This window comes from Dromaius novaehollandiae, chromosome 9 (genome assembly GCF_036370855.1).
Source record: "Dromaius novaehollandiae isolate bDroNov1 chromosome 9, bDroNov1.hap1, whole genome shotgun sequence".
Lineage (NCBI taxonomy): Eukaryota > Metazoa > Chordata > Aves > Casuariiformes > Dromaiidae > Dromaius > Dromaius novaehollandiae.
The window spans coordinates 3,634,424-3,652,241 of NC_088106.1; the positions used below are offsets into that span (position 1 = coordinate 3,634,424).

Here is a 17,818-nt window from a genome sequence, read left to right on the forward strand (position 1 = left end):
GGCGCGAGGCCCGGCGGCCGTTGCGCGTGAGGCGCGAGGCGCAGCAACCGTTGCGCGTGAGGCGCGAGGCCCGGCGGCCGTTGCGCGTGAGGCGCGAGGCGCAGCAACCGTTGCGCGTGAGGCGCGAGGCCCGGCGGCCGTTGCGCGGCGGCGCGGCCGCCCGCCGTTCCCCGCCTCGCCCCGCCCTGCGCTCCCCGCCCGCCCCAGCGGCCAGGAGGCGGCGGCGGCGGCGCCGCGCAGCACGGTAAGGGCGGTGGGGAGGCAGCGGCGGGCTCGGGGCGCCGGGGCGGAGGCAGCCGCAGGCGGCGGGCGGGCGGGTGGGGAGTGCTGGACCGGGCCGTGGCAGGGGGCGAGGCGGGCTCCCCGCGGCGCGGCCTGCCTGAAGGGACGCGTGGGCTCCGCGGTGGCTCTCTTGGCCGGTACCGGGGCGTGTCATGTAACGCTGTTATCTGGTATTAGGTTCACGAGAGAGGGTCGGGAGGCCACAGCCGCCCTCGATAACCTGTGTTATTGTCGCGCACTTCCAGCGGGGAAGGGCCAGGCGCCCCCCCCCCCCCCCTCCCGGATTTTCAGAGGGGGCAGCGTTAAAACGCTCGGCTGCTCGTGGAGGAAAGCAGATAGCGTGCCTGGGGGTGTATTTCTGAAATCCGCCGAGGAGGGGGTTGAATGTGATCACCCCGACCGCAAGGCAAGGCCTCCCGAGGCGCCGCGGCCGGGAGGTGCAAGGCCGCTGCAAACTCGTGGGTTAGAGGAGCAGGAGGATGGAAGGAGCTCCCTGGCCGGCAGGGATGCGGTTGAGCAGGTTACTTCGTTCTTCCAAACGCCGAAACACGTCCTAGGCAAAAGGGTAATAACGCAGGCACTTAAGCAATAAAAATAAAGGCACTTCCTTAATCGTGCTCATGCAGTATTTGGGGGATGTTTTCAGAATACTGTTTGCAGGGTTTCTCAAATATTTGGCTTTGGTTGGAATAGCTAAATAAAGCTCATGTTAAAATTATTTATCAATAAGTACATTTTAAGTACATTGACATGTTAAAATATTTTTATCTCCTACTTTTCACTGGTCTATTAACTCCAGAATCCTTTAACATCAGTGGCTAATGCAGAACTGAGGTATGTTGATGAAACTGGGCTGCTTGCAGTTCTTCCCCATAAAGCAGATTCAGAAGTAAAATACACTGAAATAGAGTTAAGGGAAAGAAATACACCCATCCAGGAAAAAGTGTTTTATAAATGTATGGTAATTATTAAAAGAAAATTAGTTCTGAAAACTATATACAAAGGAAAGGCAAACACTAAATCACAGAAAAGGAGAGTGAAGGTACTTGGAGAACCATAACTCTGCACTATCAATGCTGCTCAGTAGGAGAGCAGATTTATTTATTTCAGTTTTTGTGCTCTTGTGTTAGAATAAACTGAGCTGTAAAGATCCTGGTTTCTTTCATTTTTTTTCTCTTCCTGTTTTTCTTATTTCCTTATTTTTCACTGGAATCGAACATTGAGCTTAGAATGACATACACGTCCAGATGCATAGTTCAGAAGGACTGTGTCTCAGGAACCTAGTGTATGAATACAAAATATTCTATCACCATGTTTTAATTTTTTTTAATATAAAAATGAGAGGAATTTAACTCTGTTTTGTGTAATTTCAGCAGGGGGCAGTAGATTTCCTCTTAATGCTACCTTTTGGGCTGTTTACTCCTTAGATACTCTCTACATACTGGAAAATTGCCTAGAAAAGAAAATTAGGATTGTTTGGATGACTTGAAGTGATAGCAAGTCATTTTTAAAGGTTATTTAAAGTATTTTTTATAGTGTTATTGTGTTAATATCCTTTGAACTTACTTATCCGCATAGCCTAGCATCTTGCAAAAATACCCCAAGCTCCTATTGTTAGCAAGCCATATGAAGAAAACGAGAGGCCAATAACTTTGATACCTTTCCAAGTGATTTGTGGTGGTGACTGAAAAAAAGACTTAATTTCTGTTTGTATACACCCGTCATTACAAATATGTTAGGTGCTTTTTATCTTTAAATTGAACTATCCATTGGTTATTATTATAATTGCTAGAATGTAATGACTGTGACAGTTTGCCACTTTTTTCCTGTCGAGAATGTCTGCACTAGATACTACCCTAGCTATAGCAAAGTGTGAGGAATGCATCTAAAATTACTATAGAGCGTGTCTAGCACATCTTGCCTTAAATGTGATTGTCTTAAAATTGATCTGTTTGATCTGTCAGCATAACCTCAAACTTAAGTTTGAGTCCTGCCAGCAAGCTGTGATCTTGCAAGCAAATGAAACTGTTTCTCCGAAAAGAATTTTTGAACTGACATTGCTCCCTGCTGCCTCTCCTATCATATGACAGTACAACTAGAAAGCAAATAATGCAGAAAAATGGAGTAGAGAAGTAGTAGAGAACCTGTCATGGGCACATCTGTAATTTCTGCAACTTTACCACCTCCTACCAAAATTACTAAGTGACCTGTCAAACCACATCAGCTCAATCTCATTGCTTTGGATGACTCTTTGGCTTAAGGATTTGGAATGAAAAGAGACAGGACTCTTTTGTTACCTGCTGTGATTAGGTTTTCTCATTTTATTGGCACTTTTATTATTTTGTGTGTGCTTGTAGCCAGAGTGCTGTGCTTACTGATTTTGGAAGGTGACTGCCCTTATTGTAAGTTTTCAGCACTACACTAAATAGCTAATGTTTTGGGAGTGCAGTTTCTACCACTTCAACATTATAAAAGCTTTATTTTGGTGAAGCTGTACTAGCTTGCAACCATTTTAGCTTATCACTTGGGGAATGTAGCTTTATTTATCCAAAAAATGCAGTGTGCATTGTTGATCATCCTGCTTTTTTGAGGGAGCTAATCCTGCTGTTTGGTGCTTCTTTCATGAGATTGGTGCTGCTGCCCTCTGCTGTGTGAATGGCCACTGATTGTCTGCTGGAGTAAGCAACTCATTTACTGTTATCCATTCTTCTGTTTTCTCACTTTCACAGCTGCATGCTCAGCATATGTGGTAGTTGTTGAAATTTCACAAGTGCAAGAATTGCCAGTTGCTGTGTTTCCAAAATGGTAAGACAATTTAGCATTGGTGTTCCTGAGAGCAAGGTGGTGGAGAGGCTGGAAAGGATAACATGGGTAAGATTTATTTTAAGAACAGCAGCGTTTGTGGGAACTAGACTGTGAAATTTTGTAGTTTCATAGTAGGATTCCTAACTCATTAGGATTCATACAGCATAATACTAAGCATTTTATAATGCTTTTTCAGGATCCCATGTCGTGCAGGCTTTTAATGAAGATCTGATAGCTTTAAGATGATTGTGTTTTGCACAGTGTGGGCAAAGAAATTGAATTGCTGATTTACTCTCTTCCCAGATTTTTAATTGCTTATTAGATCGGGTATTCGTCTCTAATTCTGTTGTTCAAAATGTCTTAGAATCAAACTTTTTGTCAATAAGGAATTGAGATTTTTATCGACAGAATTTTTTTCTTTCAAGATGTCAAGAACTGACCAAACTTTGATATTTTTCCTTTAAGTTGATCATCAAACCCTGAAAAATACTATTTATTTAAAATCCAATACATAAGCACTGAAGCACTGGTATATAACTTAGGTTATTATTTTCTTCTAGTATGTATTTTGCATATTGTTCGATAAAAATCAGGATGGCGTATGAAGAGAGAAGAATTAAGTAGCTTCTTTGTTTCTTCCCGTAAAGCTGGGAAGTAAATATCGGTTTGGATCCCATATAAGGAGGGAAAACCTTCTCGAGTGTTTTGCGGTTGTAATCAGCTTCCCTAAATTACTTATAGTGTGGACAGTCCCTCTGATAGCTTCCTCTACACTTGCCAAACTTTAGTTTCATTTTGCTTATATATGTTTAATCCATGTGGAGGTAAAAGAATTCACAAAAAAAATCTGAGTTTGTAAGCATTTTATAAACTAGGGAAAGATCATCAATAATTTTAGGAAGTTCTTAGTGAAACTCACTTGTTCATCTGTAATTGTGTGAGATACCTCCAATGAAGAATTGATTCCTGTTAGCCCCTTAGTATTTTTGAAGTAATGCACTTTTGAGAGAGATCAGTCTGAAATTCTTCTGTTCCTTAGCTATTTGTATAAAATGGCTGTAATACATTGTAAGTGATGCATGATGCATCACTGATGAAATAGAGTCCAAATACTTGCTTTAAAGGATCATCTATTTAAGGTCAAATCATACGCAGAAATACAAGGCAGGAGGGCTCTGGCAAATCAAATTCACCTAAATTCCAGAAGGTTATGTTATTTTTTTGTAAACATTTTATACCAAAAAGCTCTGTGATGGTATTTTCAAAGATAAGTTAAAGTGTAATTAATTGTGTTGTGAAATTGAACCTTCCCATCATCCTTACTGAGTCTTTGTGGCTGCTTTACAGTGCAGGGGGAAGTATTATCACTGGAAGCATTAGAGATCATTCAGAACTGCCACAGTATGCCAAGCAATTCTTGCTCAGCTGTGAAACTGTCGCAAACTGGCTCCCGTGCATTTAATAAGACATGATTATTGCTTTGGCTTAACGATATCTAATACATGTTCACAAGATACATAGTTTTAATAAATACAGTAAAGGTAAGCGCTGTTATGTGGAGAATAAAGGGATTTTATTTAAAGTACAGTTTTAGAAAGATATATTGGTTTGAATTTATAGTATTGACACTGTAATAGTATCTTCAGCATGGACTCCATGGAGGCTTGGAAGTACCCAGCTGTATGGATTTGATTCCAGACCAAAATGTATGTCACTAACTGAAAGACTGCTTTGTTTCTGTGTTCCTCTTTCATGCCCATTGCTATTTTCATTTAATATGGCATGCATTATGGAGCAGGGCTAATCTGTTGTATTTTCTAACTCATGCACTGGCACATTGGGGTAGGGTCTGTAGACATTTCAGGAAAATAACACGGATGGAATCCTTTCTTCTTTGCAACTGAAATACATAAAAATAGGTAGGAGAATTTGGTAGTGACTTTTTTGTTTAACTGAAACTATTAGAAGAATTTGCAAAGCTTATTTAAGGTTTGAGCCTCATCTACTGCAGTGGATTTGCTGCTGCTCCTATTGTGTCAACTGGAAAACTACTGTGACAGAATTGGTTGCCATGTCCCTTTACTAAATCACTTGATTTAATAAGCACATAATAGAAAATAATTGAATGTTGTATAATGTTACATGTTGTAGGAACAGCCATTTCTTTGGGCATTGTAATAGCTCAGTCTGTCTGCCAAGATACGTTTGTGTTTGCAAGTCCGCAGTGCTGAAATAGCTTGGGATTGTTTGCAAGGAAGTTAATTTTTCCTTCTCTCCCCATCACCTGTTCAGCCAGTTTAGAACACAGTAAGACTCTGCTCAACCCTTCAAGGAGGGAAGAATTTCTTGCCTGTACTCTTTTTGCCTGCTTGCTTTGCTGGTTTGTTCTAGTTTCTAAAAACTAGTAAGACCCCTTTCTTTGAAATAAACTACAAAATTTTGAAGCCTCTGAACAACAATTTGTTGAGCATTTTGTAGCCATTAGATTTTGTGTACTGTCTTCTTTCCTCAAAGTTTAAATGAATCTAAGACATCATGCTGGGAGCCTTCAACTTTCCCCAGGATCAAAATGCACTATTTGTGATCCTTTGTAGAGATCAGGTTTATTTAGGGGAAATTCCCAACATGAAAGCTTTGAGATTTCGATCCATACCATACTCGGTAGCAGCTCAGTATTCTACTCATGCTTGTTTTCAGGATATAGTGTGATGGTGATTCCTGGTGTTCCGGATACAATGTGCAATAGCTGAACCAAGAAGTCTTGGATTTGTCTTTATTATAGCACACTTTCAGCTACCATTTTAGACTGAGAAAAAGATAATGTTTGAATAATAGCATTCTGAATACTACTTTTTCATTTGTTTTTCAGTAAGACGTGTGCTTCCGAACTCGTGATCCAGATTTTGAAGGTCACTGGCATACTTCTGAAAATTACTTATTGTCCAGTTCCAGTTAGTGTCATGTATATTAGACAGTTAAAATGGATTTTTTTGTCCCTCCTTGTATTTTCTGTCATAGCAATATGGTACATAACTCTTTCCTCAAACACTGTGATTGAGCATACAAATGCAATGTATTTTTATGAATATGAACCAGTTTACAAGCAACACTACCTCTTCACTTTGCGGGAACGCTTGAAATGCGAAGACATAAATCCATTTCTAGTCATCTTGGTGTCTTCAGAACCTAAGGATGTGAAGTCAAGGCAGGCCATAAGGATAACATGGGGATCTAAAAACTTCTGGTGGGGACATCGAGTTCTAACCCTTTTCTTACTAGGTCAGGAAGTTCACAGAGAAGACAATTCTGCAACACTGTCAGTAGAAGATGAAAGCATTCTCTATGGCGACATAATTCGCCAAGATTTTATGGACACGTATGACAATCTTACCTTGAAAACAATCATGGCATTTAGATGGGTAACTGAATTTTGTTCAAATGCTAGATTCCTCATGAAGACTGATGCTGATGTTTTCATCAACACTGGTAATTTAGTAAAATTTCTTCTCAAGCTAAATTCCTCAGAAAATATTTTTACTGGTTATCCTCTAATAGATAATTTTGCCTATAGAGGCTTTCACAAAAAAACATACATCTCCTATGGTGAATATCCATTCAGGTTGTTTCCTCCATACTGTAGTGGAATGGGTTATATATTGGATGGGAAACTTGCTCTGAGGATCTATGAATTAATGAGTCATATCAAACCTATTAAATTTGAAGATGTTTATGTTGGAATTTGTTTAAGTATCCTTAAAGTGAACATTAGTATTCCAGAAGATAAACAACAATTCTTTCTTTATAAAATTAACTTTGATATTTGTAAGTATAGACATTTGATTGCAGTACATGGTATTACAGCAAATGAAATGATCAGGTTTTGGCAAGAATTGTCATCAGACGCTTCACTTAATTGCCTTTGATATGAATCATCTTAAACCTTTGAATTTCAGTGTAAAAGTGTAAGATTTAGGGAAACATGAAACAAAACCACAGTTTTAGAAATGACTTACTAAAAGAGGACTACTCTGCTGCAAGGGCAAAACTGCTCTGGCAGCATTTTGCTGAGGCATTGTAATATTCTTAACATGAAAAGATCAGGAATTCACAAAATACCTTCCATGTATGTATCCTGTGCATGTAGGATAATTTGGAATACTCTGTCCTGGCTCCCTCTGACACTTCTCCATGCATTTTGCTGTAACCACAGGCTTTCTACCTGAATCTCCTAGGATTTATGAAATCTCACCAACAAATAATGTTTCTTCTGAGACACTAGCTTTGATGGTGCTTCCCAAATCCCTGGCTAACAGGACTTTTTTGTTGTTGTTAGTTTGCAAACTATCTTCCTTTGCCACACTCAAAAAAAGTGTTTGTTCTTTGCTTAGCATGAAACTTAAAAAACTACCTTCTTATTTAAATGTATCACCTCAGTGATGCTTCTGAGAGTGTTACAAGACTTTGGAACATTGAATCTTATTGGTGTCTGCAGCATCTGATGAGGAATTCTGAAAAATACGGTGTACCCTGTGTGTGGGAATGTATGTATCTATAAAACAGTTTGCTTTGATGTCTTAAGCAGTGTTGATAATAGTCACAGAGTTTGAGGGCTAGATGCAAAGAGTCCGTGTGCAGTTTAGTTACTGTATATCTCTTAACATAGCAAAATCATACATATATATATGTGCTGATGCATCCGAAGAGGCCATGCAGTGAGAATAAAAACAGATGTATTTAAATTGTGACTTTATAGTTGTTTCTAAAGTAGTTTTCTTGTTTCAAATTTTAAAATTTAAGACTAAAAGTCTAGGATTCTTAAAGACAACAAATGCAACTATATCTGTAAAGATGGGTATTTTAATAACTTTATTCATATCAGCAAGGCTAAGTTTTCAGTAGTTTACACTTCTAATGGACAACAACACAGAATCTGCAATTGCATTAACATAATTATTCTTGACACATTACTACACACTGAAGATACTATAGTTACTCCTGTACATCTAGAATGACAGAGCACTGCCACCTTATTTGTACTAAAGCTAGTATGTTATGATATATTTACATTTGGCTGTCTTTCAGATAGTCTCTTAGAGACAAATTAGGAGAGATGCAGAAACCTCTAGTACTGAGATTGAGGTTTCACCCTTTTTTTGTTACATTGTGATTATGGTCAGTATTGAATTTTGCTGTCTTTTCAATAACTACACATAGTTTTATGATGGAATTACAGGACACATTAGTTAACTATAAAAATGAGGTCTTAGGGGAGAATACCATCAAAATAAGCATTTCAGATTTCATGGTTTTAAGAATGTATGTTAAGAGGGTCAGAGTTTTTCAAAAATATTTTTTTTTGGTTAAACTAAATAGCTAAAGATACAGTATTGCATAATTGAGGAAGGAATGCTATCGTAGTCCTAGAAAGAGAGGTAAAACTACAACTGTTCTTATGGTTTTAGGATCTGTCATTTGATTTATTTTAGTATTGTGGTCAGATCTGAGAGCTCTGTGAAAAAATGGTTAACTCGTCCTCCGATTATGTATACATCTTAAAAAAAATTCAATTTTTTCTTAAGCCTGACATGATAAATGTTTGGAAATAACTGTATTTGGAAATAAGTAACAAGAACACTGATACTACAGCATAGTTTGTATTGCTTTTTCAAAAAAATTGTATTATGAAAGGCTATGTAATTTTCAAAACTGGATATATAAAGCAGACAGTGCTCCTGTTGAGAAAATAATGAGTATCACAGAAAAATGGCTGTGCCTTACTGCAATAAAAATGCAACCATCACTGAACAAGCTATTTTTATATTTGCGTCCCAGAATGATAACACTGATCATAGATTACAAGGCTTTTGTTTTCACAAATGTAGGTTTATACACAGTGATCTGTTTATGCCACTTGAAATTCTAATTTAGTGACATAAATGCTGCAAGAATGTTATATTGTAAAATGTTCCTGTGTCTTTTTTTTAACCCACTTCCAAATCCAGCTTGTATTTGCATTTGACCTTATTATTGCTTAAAAGACCAGAAAAATGCATAAATAAGCCAATGTTTCTGCTTAAAGCAAGTAGCAGAGAAATCTCTAGCGTGTGCAGCTATGTAAGAGGTTAAAAAGCTTACGCCTGTGAACTGACACAAGCATTTAAGTCAGTGGTGGTTATCATTTGGGCCTAAATTTTACAGCATGTGCTTATGATATTTTAACTAAAAAAGTCTAAACCACAGGTTAAGATTTTTTCCAAATCCTAAGATTCTTCTTATCCTTGCAAGTAAACAGTCGAGAAAGCCATTTTAAAAAGACAGACTTCAAAGCATTTGTGATCTTGGTATTAAATGCGTGGGGCTTCAGTAATAACTTAAAAAGCCTAATAATAATGCATTGGTCAAAAATGTTTGGAAACTACTGTTGGCTGGATAGCAAAAGGGGGTTACAATGTAAAATTTCAAAGCTGTATTGCATGTGTATTATTCCAAAAGAGTTCAAAAGTCAAAAATGTTTCAATATTTGGTGTGCATTCCTAAACCATTAAGCATATTATTTGCCTGCAAATATAAGGGCATTATTCTATCATCAGTTAAAGGACATGGAGGCTTTGGAATATTTTTTGAAGTCTTATGTTCTCTAGCTACTACTAAAATATTTCAATGCAAGTTCATTGTAAATAACACAAGGATGTCTGGCTATACAATAAATAATGTAAGTTTTATCATATTTCCATCAAGTTTAAACTAGAAACTGAAGGTCAGCCAAACAGAATATGACACTGAGTTCTTGATATGCATATATTAGACATGTTACATATGTTGAAGGAGTTTAGGAGCCAGAGCTTTACTGCCCACTTTTCAAATTTTCATTAATCTTTATTTTTTTCTGACAGCGTGTACCATTTTGGTCATTTATTAAGAGTAATTTACAGTTTGCTTAAGGTAGAGTTTGGCAAGGGCGGGGGGGGGGGGGAGGATGGGGTGGGAAGGACATTTAAAACTGCAGCCTGATTGTTAAAATAAGCTTGTCAGGTTTTAACGCAGTTTTTGCATGTAGCATCTTAAGTTGTTAACCGTATCCAAATGCAAGTATTACGTATGGGAAGGAAAGAAAACAACCTTAAAATGAAGCTAAGTCTATGTTTGTTGTTTATTTTCACATGTAGTTGAGTCCACATTTTAAGGAAACGTAAAACAAAAAACAAGGTCTATGATTACATATTGGGTGTCTAAAAATCCTAAAGACACTTTCTTTTAAGGGACTGAAGAAAATACCGTCTTGGAGATGCTGCTTTTACATGATTCTTCACTAACGACAGTATCTTCCTGAAACTCACATAAGGAAATATCTGCATTATAGTACAGTTTGTCTCACTGCATTTGTAAGACTTAATTTTCCTCCCATAAGAAAAGCACTTAGAAATACAAAGTTAAACCCCAGTGGTGTTTATTGATACCATTTATATCTCTGAGCTCTGTTTACCTCTAGCCTTCTGACAGTCGCTACATAGCACATTCATTTTTCCAGATCATATTACTCTGAATGAGGGTTTTTTTTAAGTTTATGCTGAGTGAGGATGGTCTGTAGATGTCATATGCATCCAAATTTGCTATCCAAACTAAGATGGCATTGAGCCTGATGTCCTGTCCCCTCCTCTCAGTAATGCTTTTGTCTGTGGTGGTCCTCAAAGTAATAGTAAAGTGCAGTCTCCCCTGAGCTGGCAATAATAATAAAATCTTAAAAACACTTTTGCTTTGAGTGAGAAAAAATGTTACAAACAGAAGCCTGAAGAGGCTCTTATCTAAGATAATATAGCAATGTTGAACTAAATGGAAGTTGTCTTTAAGCGAGGCAAATTACTTAAACGTTGGTTGTCATCTCTTACGTTGTTCAGGCTTTTAATAAACCTCTGAACTGCCCTTACAGAATTCTGAACATGGACAGTTCATTTTCATAATCAGTTTTTCTCAGTCTTTTTAAGAGCACTTACAAATACACTAGGCAGAAATGGTTTTGCAGTCGCTAAGTATACTAACATGCAGTATGGTTTTTTAACTGCTCCTCGTACAAAATTAACAATTACATGATTGGTAGAAGTAGGTGCAAGTGTTGCATTATAATTCAACATGTTAAAGGTAGGTGGGTTTGACATTTACATGAATGGACTTAATTTGTAAATCCAACATTATTAACCACTGCATAAGTTTTGTACCTGGCTTATGCACATAGGAACAGTTTATCAAAGAGCAATGTAGTGATTCAGTACAAAATAAAACTAACTCCAAACAGCCAAAGAACTTTTCCCAGTGAAACACATTTTAAACTAAATTGTTTTTACCAGAAGGAGAAGTTTTAAATCACACATGGACTTTGTCAGTTCTGGTGTGAAAGTCCTGTCTGATAACAGATGAAGCCAAGTGAGTACATCTGCAGAGGCACAGGGGCAAACTCGCACTACTTTCAGCCAACTTAATTTCACAGGGTAGTGAAACCATGACGACACCAACATTTGCATGGACAAGCCTGCTGGGGATGCTGAGCAGATACTTGACTGTCAGCCCACACAGCTTAACTTCATGACTTTCATTACCAAGACTAAAGCAAGTGCAGCTGAAGTACAGTTCTACGTACATTACTCTTGCACCCCGACTACACTATAGGCATACCCAGGGAACGATGTTTGACAGTCCTGCATTCAGATTTCTGAAACATTACAACTGATCATTCATAGTCTTTTAGTCAACTGTTTTGAATACAGGCTGAAGTAGATTTCTGAGCTTCTAGGTCCTTAGAAGTACTAATGCATCTCCATAGGCTTAAGGGAATACAGGACTGGTCTTCTAACACAGAAGGGAGTCCTTTATTTCCCTATAGTTAACTAATTCAGAATTTTTTCCCGATGACTCAGGCGAATGGACAAAAGAACTGACCTTCTCCTAAAAGAAGATTTCAAAAGTTAAGAATGTCTCTTGATGTGAATCTTGTTATTTATGGTTTTAGACAGCCTTCGGTTCCTTTGACTGCACACATTTTGTTTAGCAGGAGAACATCCAATATATCTATGACTAGAGACAACTGATAACCTAGAACATCAAGTTACTTAAGGGAAAACTATATTTAAAATAGCTGCTGAGCTAAGCCTGTCAGTACTATGTAAATAAAACTGAGTAATTCAGTATTCAAATCAGTATTCTTAACTTACTTAAAGGTAGCTATCTTATTGGATATGAGTTCTCAGATTTAGAAAAATAACTTGTATTGACAACACTGAAGGGTAACAGCTCTGTTCTATACAGTTGTTAAACTTCAACTGAAAGTTCAAACTTCTTTAATCTAGCAATTTCAGTTTTGTACAGCCAGATTTCAAGATGAAGGCATAAAAACCTACTGTAGAAAATGAAAGACTGGTGACTTTTTTAATATAATCACTTACTAAATATTTTTATGTGTAAAATAAGTATTAGATACGTCAGCAATATAATAATATTTAAAGCAAGAATCCCATGTTTTCTGAAAGACAGCTGAATAACAAAACTCCGTTATTTTCAAGATGCAGCATTAATACTGTGCAGCATTAGCATGCACTGTTACTTCAGGCTAACCCAGTGTATTTACTAACCTCTACATTCTAATTTCTAAATGATATAATCCTGTAATAACAGTAGTTTTAGCTCTGACCTTGTCTTCACAAGCCTGTGGACAGTATTTCCTTATGTTAAATATTACAAATAAAATAAATGCCATTTATCTAAGCATTCTATTCGGTAAACAGACTCAATCATTTGAAATTCTGTCTTTTTAGAAGTTTTAGGACTACAGTGCTGACAAGGGCCTCAAACTGTCATCTATGACCACCCCTCCCCAATTAGACAGGATAGATATGCCCGGACTATTAGCACTGAATATCACAACACAAGAAATGGCATACATTTTATACAAAATAAAATAATAGCAGATCCTGCCATCCCTGAGACTAGCTATGAATTCTGGAGTCCTCCAAGCTTGACTACTGTAGTCTAAGCTGCACTGTCACCAAACATTTTGCTTCCATAAACAAATGTCAGTGTTTCAGATGCATTCACCAGTTTTTTGAAGACATCCATACGGGGTGTGTGCATGTGTGTAAATTGACAGGGGATGCAGGACAAGATTACTACATGCCGAACTCTTTCATACACATTTTTGGCAGCTGAGTAGCTGAATTTCTTAGATACATGGACATGTTCAGACTGCACTGCTTCAGCACTGGCGTAAAATTCGGCCTGAGAGAATGGGCCTGCATTAACCTCCTAGTGGACTTCTGCACGAGGGACAGCTGAGTCTTTAAATCACATGCCTTCTTCACACGTGCTAACAGAACAACTATTAGCTTTAATAACTCCTGCTTAGTTAATGTGCTAAGCCACTAGACGGAGCTATGATCACACCTAACCAGCCTGGTACATATACTCCAGCTTCCCAAGAACAGTACAAGGCGCTACAGCTCATGAAGGTTATAGCCCTTTCATTATATGGACAAACAGCCTTTCTAATACCATACAAGCATATAATCAAGAGTGATATACTAAATATTAGTATCTTTATTATGTGCAAAAATGTACTACATGAATCCAACTGCTCATTTATAATACCACTGTTGGGCAGAGTCTAACTTATTTAAGCACTGGATGAGATGACTACAAGGTACAGTTTGCATATTGGACCAAACTGAAGATGCTCTTTGGCACCATCTTAATATACCACTTTTTTGCTATTAGATGCTCTTACTTGGTGAACAGATGTCACTGATAAAGCTACTCTGGCTTAAACAACAGAATTGTTCCATGAAGGTGTAAGGCAAGAATTAGGGAGTTCTGAGATGTATGTGGGCCACTCTAATCAAAGTGCATCTCCCTTCTTTGGACAAGTGCTGAGGCAGGAAAGCGGCACTGAGGATGGCATGCAGGAAGTATTTTCTCTCCAGTGCAGTAACACGTTCTGGTAGACTGCTCTAGCATACGTGGGGCTATTTCTGGTTACAGTGTCTGGCAGCTCTTTCCAGATGTAGGATTTAACATTAAGGCAGTGGAGGATCTGACTCTAGATCTTTTAGGTTGCATAAGCTATACGTACATCTCAATCTTGTCATCCAACAGATATACGTTATCACTACAGAATTTGGCACAACTAAGCATGACTGGAAAATTTTAGTTACAGATGTCTAGAATTGGACTAGAAAACTTAGTAGAAGGCTTGTAATGAGAGCTATGCAGGCACTGTGCATGTATGAGGAAGACTACCCAAAGCCTGTCATTTCCATTAGTCTTTTCCATCGTTAATCCTAAAGGAGCTGTAATTAATTTTTTAAAATAATAAAAAGAAAAGTCAACAGCCTTACCAGAGATCATTGGCATGAATGTCTTTGGCCAAGAAAGGCAGCTACTACAAAGAATGAGAACGTTACAGGGAAAATTAACAGTGCTAAAACAACTAGTGCTGCAGCTGCAATCAAAGATTGAAATAGGTCTGATTCAGTAAGTGACCGGACTGACCTGTGAGTGACAGAGAGTAAATGAATCCTCTGGAATAAATATCCAGGCAAGTCCGCAAAACCGTTCTGTATTGTATTGCATTACGAGCTTTCCTGAATTACTCCCAGAGCAAGCAGCCCTCCCACGGCTCCCTGATGCCAGCTATAGGACTGTGAGCCGAGAGGAAACGCACACGGTCACATTCTCCCACCCTACCTCAAGGGCTCAAAGCAACCAGAAAGCTAGCTGTGCTCAACAGAAGGTCAGGAATTCCCTAGCAACATTTACTAAGCCTGAGAAAGTGAGCTGCATAGAGGTTTAGTGGCAGCTATAATCTTTTCACTCAAGTGGCCTTAGTTTGTAATTTTTTTTTTGGAGCTGACCATTGTTCTAGTTCCAACTCCTCAAATGTGTGTGAAGGATTAGTAATGTCTCTTCTGCTATACAAGCTTCTCTGTGCTCTAGAGTTCTGCAGACTGCTAGGCCTAATTCTTTTGTTCCCTGGGCAGCTGTTTGGACAAATATCCAGGCTATGTCCTACAAGGAAAAGCCAACACAATTGAAACATTAGCTGTGAAGGAGAAAGCAAAGGCAAATGCTGCATGCACTGCGAGCTCTGCCTGGAGCACAGTTTAGATACTGCTGCTCTAGCATTATTCAGTACATGATTAAGCACTCCCATGAAAACTTTACACAAGGTTTTAATTTAACAGCATTCTGACCTCAAATACTTCTTCAAAATAAAATACTTGAAGTACTCTGCAATTATTAGTATTTCCTGTTACCTGCTTGATTTCACTGCAAAGTTGCATTTAAAATTCTCTGAATGCAGTTTTCCTTGTTCAAGCAATTAAAAAAAATCCCAAACCTTCCATCTTGGTAAGGATCAGTACAGGCTGGGTTTCAAAGTGTTCTGCACACTTTTATACTTCCGTTTTGCACTGGTGTGCACTGAACATTACAGAGAAGTTAAGGGAATCTACCAAGATTCTGGAATGAGAAGAGGATATGTTTACATTTTGAGTAGCACTGACAGGAGCAACATAACCAGATGAGATTTGTGATTATCTCAGAACAAACAAGAGAAATTTGTTAGGAATCAGATAACCTAGAAACACAAATGAAAAGACTGATATAGGAATGCTTTCCAATAGGGGAAAGCAGAATTTGTGTTCATTCTCATCTTGAGAAACATCGTACCTACTCCACAGAACCACAACAGATCACCGTATTTTAGAGACAAACAAGCCATTTTGCCAGAAAATGCTATAGCTGTGGTAATGAGAAACAGTAATCACAAGTAATCTTCTATCTTTATCCAAAAAAGAGGCAATGTTAGTTAACATATTATCTCCCTGATTCAGCTCAGGGCTCAAATACTGAGAACCCTCCATCACCTTCAAGACAAGAGACTTCAGCAGATCTTCCAGGACCAAGTTCTATGGGGATGGAATCCCAAAGGACATGTTATTTTAAGACATGATGCAGGCAAGCAAGCTATCCAAAATACACACTAATAGCTAACAGCCCTTGCTCTGTTCCTGTAACACACATTGCCCTGTCACTCCGCTACTGCAGCAACTTAATCACGAAGCAGCCAACTAAGTTATCGTATGTATACCAAATTTAGAAGGTCATTGTTTAAACTTACAATAGTCACAGGTTCCAAAATACAATTAAATATTGAAAGTTAGATCTAAAAATATTTTTATCTAGACTTAACACAATCTGTCATCTCTACAGTGCAATTACACTGCCTAGCATTTACACATTATGCCAAAACACTGTTTTAAAGTGGTCTTTTCCTAGATTAACACTACAAATTAATCTGCAGTGGTACTAAGAAATCTTTAATAGGCAAATTCCATCTAGTAGCTCTAAGGAATGCTTTGTTTTGCTTAGTTTTCCAAGCAGTCACTAAAGAAATAAAATTTACCTTGCATTATTTTCTTTACATGCCTATGAGAATTCCATGCTAAAAAACTGACATAAGGGTGACTCTCAGTGAACGACAGACATTCTTCTATCATGACAGAACTAGTTTTCTGATACAGAAGGCATCAGTATTTTGCTGGAGTTTAACATTAGTTGGTTTAAATACAATATGGTGTTGACAAAATGTTTTTAAAGTAATGCACAGACTGAATAAACATGTGGTTTCAGGTATTCAATAACTATACCTAATCACATGCTTAACAAGGTTTTGTTTAATGTGAGGGGAAAAAACAAAGTGAGGAGAGCCAGTTCTGTGGCATCAGGCTAATATTTGGCTCCTTTTCCTCCTTTATATCAATGACAGGCCAATAATTACAAACCTTTTCCAATACAACCGTATCACTGCAGATTGAGAAAGAACAAGATGAGAAACAGTAGAGCATCATTCTGAAGGGTTACATCTATGACTGAAAAGCAGCATCATTCCTATCACTTGCTATTAAGCAGCAGCACTGCCCTGACCCTGCTGTGCATCTGAATGAACCTTTGACTCTTAGAAATAAGAGGTAAGAAATCAAATCAGAAGTCTACACAGGATTTGAAAAAATGTTTGAAATGGAACATTACAGTTAGTTTCTAAGGAGCAGCAAGGTCACAGGAGACAGGTACATGTGAATAAACTTAATTCTTATAATCACTGAAAATGTATTTGTTGTATTGCTCCTTTTGTTAAGGAAAAAAAAAAGAGGGATCTGTTCCTTTTGTGTAAAATCTTAATGGTATTTACTAGAGCTTTCTACTATGTTTAAAATATAAGAGTTTGTTTTAAGTTCAGAGTGAGGCAGAGAATCACTGGGAATTACTGTTCTTCTGTTTTGCTGCTATTCCTGAACTTCACCACCATGACTGTTATATTATCAGGACATCCTCTGTAAAACGACTGTAGAACTATGCTCTTTGCACCGAAGTGCGGTTCATCCAAGCGTTCCTTGATGAATCGGACAGCCTCCTCGTTACTGAAAGCATCCCACAGACCATCCGAGGCCAAGATCATGAACTCTGGCTGCAGTTTGTCCAGATCAAAGGTGAGAATATCAGGGTCAGGAATTACGACATTCAGGTTCTTCAGAGGGTAATCTCCTAGTGAGCGGGACATGGCCAGGATCCCCTGAACACGCCAGGAGCCATTAAAGCTGATGAAGCCACCTGGAAAGAAACAAACTCTGTTACAGCATTTCTCTGACTTCCCGCCAGATCCACCCAAAATTTCACAATGCAGGATCCT

The 17,818-nt window shown here is 38.2% G+C and overlaps 2 protein-coding genes across 9 annotated transcripts in view; one reads left to right on the plus strand and one right to left on the minus strand.

Annotated features, from left to right (window-relative positions):
* B3GALNT1 (beta-1,3-N-acetylgalactosaminyltransferase 1 (Globoside blood group)) overlaps positions 1-17,818 on the plus strand; it is a 49,557-nt gene that overhangs the window by 23,982 nt on the left and 7,757 nt on the right. For 2 of the 6 annotated variants that reach the window (XM_064516573.1, XM_026105725.2), the window contains exon 3: positions 5,957-7,837. The exons of 1 other annotated variant lie outside the window; for it this stretch is intronic. In XM_064516573.1, coding sequence (XP_064372643.1) covers positions 6,048-7,010 — 963 coding nt within the window. In that variant the 5' untranslated portion in view covers positions 5,957-6,047 and the 3' untranslated portion in view covers positions 7,011-7,837. Of the gene's footprint in view, positions 1-120; positions 245-3,011; positions 3,154-5,956; positions 7,838-17,818 lie in introns of those variants that run through there. 3 more of the 6 variants (XM_064516574.1, XM_064516572.1, XM_026105723.2) reach the window with 3 other exon arrangements.
* Positions 7,927-17,818, minus strand: part of PPM1L (protein phosphatase, Mg2+/Mn2+ dependent 1L) — a 101,872-nt gene continuing 91,980 nt past the window's right edge. For all 3 annotated transcript variants that reach the window (XM_064516570.1, XM_026105722.2, XM_064516571.1), the window contains one exon: positions 7,927-17,739. In XM_064516570.1, the coding sequence (XP_064372640.1) occupies positions 17,393-17,739 (347 nt within the window). In that variant the 3' untranslated portion in view covers positions 7,927-17,392. The remainder of the gene's footprint in view (positions 17,740-17,818) is intronic.